We start from the raw sequence: 5429 nt of genomic DNA, 5'->3' as shown, positions 1-5429 counted from the left end.
ACCTTTTCCACCACGGGCTGTTTGGAGTCTGCTATTGCCATTGCCACGGGAAAGCTGCTCTCTCTGGTGAGAGGTGTTCTGGCTTAGAGCCCTTTGGGGAGCAGGATAGAGCCAGAGGGGCTGGAGGCTGCTGGGAGAGGCGTGGGGACAGAAGCTGCGCCTCGCCCTGCCAGCCAGCCTCACTGCAGGCAGCACATTGGGACATGGTGATTTTTCAGCTCCCGGAGGATTTTATATTCCTGAAGAACTAGAAAGACAGTAGCCACTTACACAATTTAGCAGAATAACTGAGGGCTGGGCGTGTTAAAAACAAACCTGACCTTTGGAAAACATCTCAGCCAGTCCTTCTGGGGGGATGGATTCCTGGCAGACGTGAGGAGGAATGCCTCTGGCAGCCAGGGCACCCAGGCTGCTGCTCCAGGTCTTCCTTGTGTTCCTCCCTGGGACATGGAGTCATTGCCAGGGGACTCCCTGGGGTAAACCGGTGCTGTGGTGGTTGTTACAGCCAGCTGCACGGATAAACCAGCTCTCAGTTCCTGCTGTGCAGTTGCTTTTTGAGTCACTGACTCTGAGCACAGGTGTGGGACAATCACTGACTCAAATCTGTCAATCACTGACTCAAAACCCTTCTCTGCAGGCAGAGCAGCAGTTGGTTGATTGCGCCCAGGCCTTCAACAACCACGGCTGCAGTGGGTAAGTCAAGGTCAGAAAGAGCAGAAATTAGAGAATCTTACATCCCGTGGTGGAGAGCCTTCCTCCAGATCTAGTGTCAGGATCCTTCCACATTACGGAATGGCTTTTGTCTTCCCATGGCTGCAATGTGTCAGGGGAAGCAACTTTGGATTTGGTTGCTTATTTTAATTTCACCCTCCCTAGACCACTAAATCTCCAGCATTTCCCAACCTCTGCTGTTCCTCATTTGTTGGTTTTTATCTGAGGTATTTTTCACACAGTGGCCATAAGCTGGGCTCTGATGGGCTCTGGGACAGCAATGGGACTTCGGGCTGTTGTTTTGCCCCGAGTCATGCGCGTCTCGTGGCACCCTGAAGAACCCACAGAAACTTTAACTTCCTCTTTGGGAACTTCCTCCTGGCCTTGCTAGAGAAGGCAGAGAGTAGAGCTTTCTGACAACTTCTGTTTTCTGTGAGATAAGCAGTCCTAGAGGGACGCTCAGAGCTGAGCAAAGCCACTCTTGGTGCTTTTTATCTTTCTTGTGACTCCTCCTTAGGCGTTTCCACATCAGCACTCCCTGATCATCTCTCTTTTCTTCCCTGCTGAGATGTGCTTCTGGAAGGTGGCCAGGGAAGGGAGCAGCTGCTTGCTGGAGATGTGGGTGTCTCAATGTCCCCCAGCCAGACTGGGCAGAGGGCACCAAAAAACACCTTTCATTCAGCATGTGAGGCTGGTGCTGTGTGGGCCAGCCGACCTCACACCCTCAGGGCTCCTGGTGCTCTTCTCCAGGGATCTGGCAGCTGGAGAATGAGGTGTGACCATGCCAGGCAGCCCAGGCAGGGAGGTGCTGCAGGCACAGACTGGAGTTCGTGCCTCTGGGGGCTCTGGGATAGACACTGCCCTTCCCTGGCTGGTGGGAGTGGGTTGCACAGTGGGGAATGTCGATGGCTTTGCTCTGCAGAGGCTGCAGCATGACCAAGTTCATCATTACCATCCTAATTAGCTGTTAGCATCCTAACGGAGCCGTGTTGTCTCGCAGGGGCCTGCCGAGCCAAGCCTTCGAGTACATCCTGTACAACAAGGGGCTCATGGGGGAGGACAGCTACCCGTACAGGGCCAAGGTACTGCAGCACAGCCCCGGCTGCCACCGGGGGGGCACAGCAGGGCTGGCACAGCCCCCACCACACCTCTCTGTCCCCACAGAACGGCACCTGCAAGTTCCAGCCCGAGAAAGCCATTGCCTTTGTCAAGGACGTGATCAATATCACACAGGTGAGGCCCCAAGGGCTGCGATTCCAGACTGCCAGGGCTGGGCCAAGGGGAGCTGCTGGGGTGCCCAAGGTGTGCTGGGCTGAGCAGCTGGAGCTGCAGCCTGTGTGCTCCTGGGGAGAGAGAGCTGCTGGGCACACCCCTGCTGTCCTGCCCCCTGTGTGCTCCTGGGGAGAGAGAGCTGCTGGGCACACTGCTGCTGTCCTGCCCCCTGTGTGCTCGTGGATTCAGTGAGCTGCTGGGCACACCCCTGCTGTCCTGCACACGCTTTGGAAGATGGCACCAAGGAAGTGCTGGAGCCAAAACACAGGCCCTGGGTTCCTGCCTGCTTCCCTGGGGTGCCCCTCCAGGCTGGCACAGAGTCCTGGTTCTCCTGTTACAGCTCAGCACTGGGTTCCTTGTCCTGCAGGACAGCAGGGTTATCCATCCCCCATGCCCTGGCTGCTGGGCCTGCCCTGGGCCCAGCACAGGCCAGGAGATGATGAGGATGATGACCCTGGATCCTCTCTTGCAGTATGATGAGGATGGCATGGTGGAAGCTGTGGGGAAGCACAACCCAGTGAGCTTTGCGTTTGAGGTGACGAGTGACTTCATGCACTACAGGAAAGGAGTGTATTCCAAGTGAGTGTGTGACCCTCATTTGGTGAGGTGAGGGCAAGGGGAACGTGTAGGGCTGGAGTCACATGCATCCCTGTTTATCCTGCTGCATGCAGGAACACTGCACTGCATTCTCACACTTCTTTAAAGTAGAAAATAGGAAAAAAAAAAAGAGTAAGCAGAGCCTTGATGTACTGGTTCCTGAGGGGATGAGAGTGCAGCACAGGGAGGAGGGCTGCAGGCTAGGAACCTGTCCGGCCTGGAGACCAGGTTGTGCTGGAATGAAGGTCAGCGAGTCAGGCAGCTTGGGAGACTCTGCAGCTCCCCACGGGGCTGGGGCTGTGGCTGGGCTGGCACAGGGGCAGGGGCAGCCCAGCTGTAGAACACGTGTGGTTCCCTAGGGTAAGCCCCAGCCAAGGTGGGTTTTCCATGTTACCAGGGCAGCTCCCGCAGTGCCAGAGCTCAGAGGGGCTGTGTGAGAAGGGTGGCTGCCCTCACACTGCCCTGCACCTGAGCTGGCACCTCGGCAGGTGGTGTCACTGCCCTCCACAGGGCAGGTTCTGCAGCACCTCACCTCAGCCCTGCCTCGTGGTGCTCCCCGGACAGGTCGGAGGAACAGCAGAGAGAAAAAGCAGCTTGGGACACAAAGCAAGTCTTGAGTGTGGTGCCAGCTCCATGGCCAGGGCAAAAAGCCACGTGGAAGGCTGATAAATACACGTTGGAAAGATGGGAGCTGTGTGAGGCAGCACAGGGGCTGTTACCCAGCAGGAGGAAGGTGTGTGTTTGGAGAAATAGAAAAATAATGGGAATAATGAACCCTGAGTCACACAGAACTGCAGGGGAATTGCAAGGGAGAGGCTGAGCCTGAGGGATCTGCCCCAGGGAGCTCTCGGGAAGGAGCAGGTGGTGATTCCAGAGGCTTTGCTGGGCCAAGAGCCAGTGATGCCACAGGTCAGTGCCAGCCCTGGGCAGGTGTGAGCTGTGAGGGCAGGGACATGGTCAGAGGAACATGCCAGCAGCAGTTATCCTGTGGATTTACAGTCTAAGGTGGATTTGGAGTCAGAGTGCATGGAATAATTGATGCTCCAGTGCTTTCAGCACAGAGCAGCTGTTAACAGATCAAAAAAAAATAAAATCTGAGGTGGATTATTGATCTTTTCCTGTGATGCAGCTTGAAAATGTTTAAAAATAGATGCTCTTGAGATGGGAGCATGTAGCATGAGCTGTCTTGTTTCACACCACAGGCAGCAGCTTTCAGCAAGTGCAGTTTAAAGGTTGAAAATTTAGAGGAAACACATATTTAGACCCAAGAGCTTACTCTTCCTGTGCAATACATGAAGCAGTGCCCTTGAATTTCAGGGCAGTACAAAACAGCACTGGGAGGCACTAAAAGCTGCTGGTTCCAATTGGGAAAATTCCTTTGCATTGTAGCTCATCTTGGTGGGTCAGGAGCTCAAAAGTCCATGGATCCCCTAACTCCAGATGGGGCTGGTGATTTCAGAGTGGAGAAACAGAGCAGTGTCTCCTTTCCATGCCTCCCCTCCCTCCTCTCCAGAGCTGGGAGTTTAGAGCATCCCCAGTTCTGTCTGCAGTGTGGTCAGCACTGCTGCCTTGAGCAATCCCAGGCTAATTGCAGGCTGCTTCTCAGAGCACCCTGTGTTGTCTCCCTGCAGCCCCCGCTGCGAGCACACCCCTGACAAGGTGAACCACGCCGTGCTGGCCGTGGGCTACGGCGAGGAGGATGGCACTCCCTACTGGATCGTCAAGAACTCCTGGGGCCGCCTGTGGGGCATGCAGGGGTAAGGCTCCTGCTGCCCCACCACGCTCTGCCTGGGGCTGGGCACACACCCTGCGTGCTGGGGGGGCACCCACCCTCAGCTCTGCAGATGAGCTCTGCCAGCTGGGAGGACACGGGCAATGGTGCCAGGCTGGGCAGTGGCACAGCTCACCAAGCCTGCCCTGGGCTCCCTGCCCAGCAGAGCCTTGGCTCAGTGCAGCTGCCGAGGTGCCCCGGGCACAGCCAGGCTGCTAGGGCTGCTGGTTCCTGAGGGGCCCCGGGCACAGCCAGGCTGCTAGGGCTGCTGGTTCCTGAGGGGCCCCGGGCACAGCCAGGCTGCTAGGGCTGCTGGTTCCTGAGGGGCCCCGGGCACAGCCAGGCTGCTAGGGCTGCTGGTTCCTGAGGGGCCCCGGGCACAGCCAGGCTGCTAGGGCTGCTGGTTCCTGAGGGGCCCCGGGCACAGCCAGGCTGCTAGGGCTGCTGGTTCCTGAGGGGCCCCGGGCACAGCCAGGCTGCTAGGGCTGCTGGTTCCTGAGGGGCCCCGGGCACAGCCAGGCTGCTAGGGCTGCTGGTTCCTGAGGGGCCCCGGGCACAGCCAGGCTGCTAGGGCTGCTGGTTCCTGAGGGGCCCCGGGCACAGCCAGGCTGCTAGGGCTGCTGGTTCCTGAGGGGCCCCGGGCACAGCCAGGCTGCTAGGGCTGCTGGTTCCTGAGGGGCCCCGGGCACAGCCAGGCTGTCAGGGCGGCTGGTTCCGGAGGTGCCCGGGGCCCAGCCAGCCTGTCAGGGCTGCTGGTTCCCCATCTCCTCCCTGCTGGTCACACGGCTGGGGAGAACAGCTTGTGCCAGGAATGAGATCCCAGCTTCACAAGTGGGATTCATGGGAGTGAGATGCAAACTCGGGTTCATTCAGGGTGTAAGGGGCAAGGGATAGCATTGCCTGGAGAGGGACACCCCCACTGCCCCAGGTGCTCCCAGCGCCATCCAGCCTGGCCTGGGATCCAGGGGCAGCCCAGCTGCTCTGGGCACCTGTGCAGGGCCTGCCCACCCTCACCTGCCACAGGAGGGAACGCTCTCTCACAGCCACTTCTGTCTCTTCCAGGTATTTCCTTATCGCG

The 5429-nt window shown here is 58.1% G+C and overlaps 1 protein-coding gene across 1 annotated transcript in view; it reads left to right on the top strand.

Moving 5' to 3' along the window:
* The window catches only part of CTSH (cathepsin H), a gene marked incomplete at its 5' end in the record, with an annotated part of 9351 nt that overhangs the window by 1115 nt on the left and 2807 nt on the right, over positions 1 to 5429 (top strand). Inside the window, 7 exons of the mRNA XM_031059671.1 lie at positions 1 to 66; positions 638 to 693; positions 1712 to 1793; positions 1876 to 1944; positions 2456 to 2562; positions 4212 to 4337; positions 5414 to 5426. The exon at positions 1 to 66 is cut by the window's left edge and continues 12 nt beyond it. Of these exons, the coding sequence (XP_030915531.1) occupies positions 1 to 66; positions 638 to 693; positions 1712 to 1793; positions 1876 to 1944; positions 2456 to 2562; positions 4212 to 4337; positions 5414 to 5426 (519 nt within the window). The remainder of the gene's footprint in view (positions 67 to 637; positions 694 to 1711; positions 1794 to 1875; positions 1945 to 2455; positions 2563 to 4211; positions 4338 to 5413; positions 5427 to 5429) is intronic.

Source organism: Geospiza fortis, unplaced genomic scaffold (genome assembly GCF_000277835.1).
Source record: "Geospiza fortis unplaced genomic scaffold, GeoFor_1.0 scaffold2, whole genome shotgun sequence".
Classification (NCBI taxonomy): domain Eukaryota; kingdom Metazoa; phylum Chordata; class Aves; order Passeriformes; family Thraupidae; genus Geospiza; species Geospiza fortis.
The sequence above is the reverse complement of the archived record's forward strand: the minus strand, read 5'-3'. Positions and strand labels throughout refer to the sequence as shown.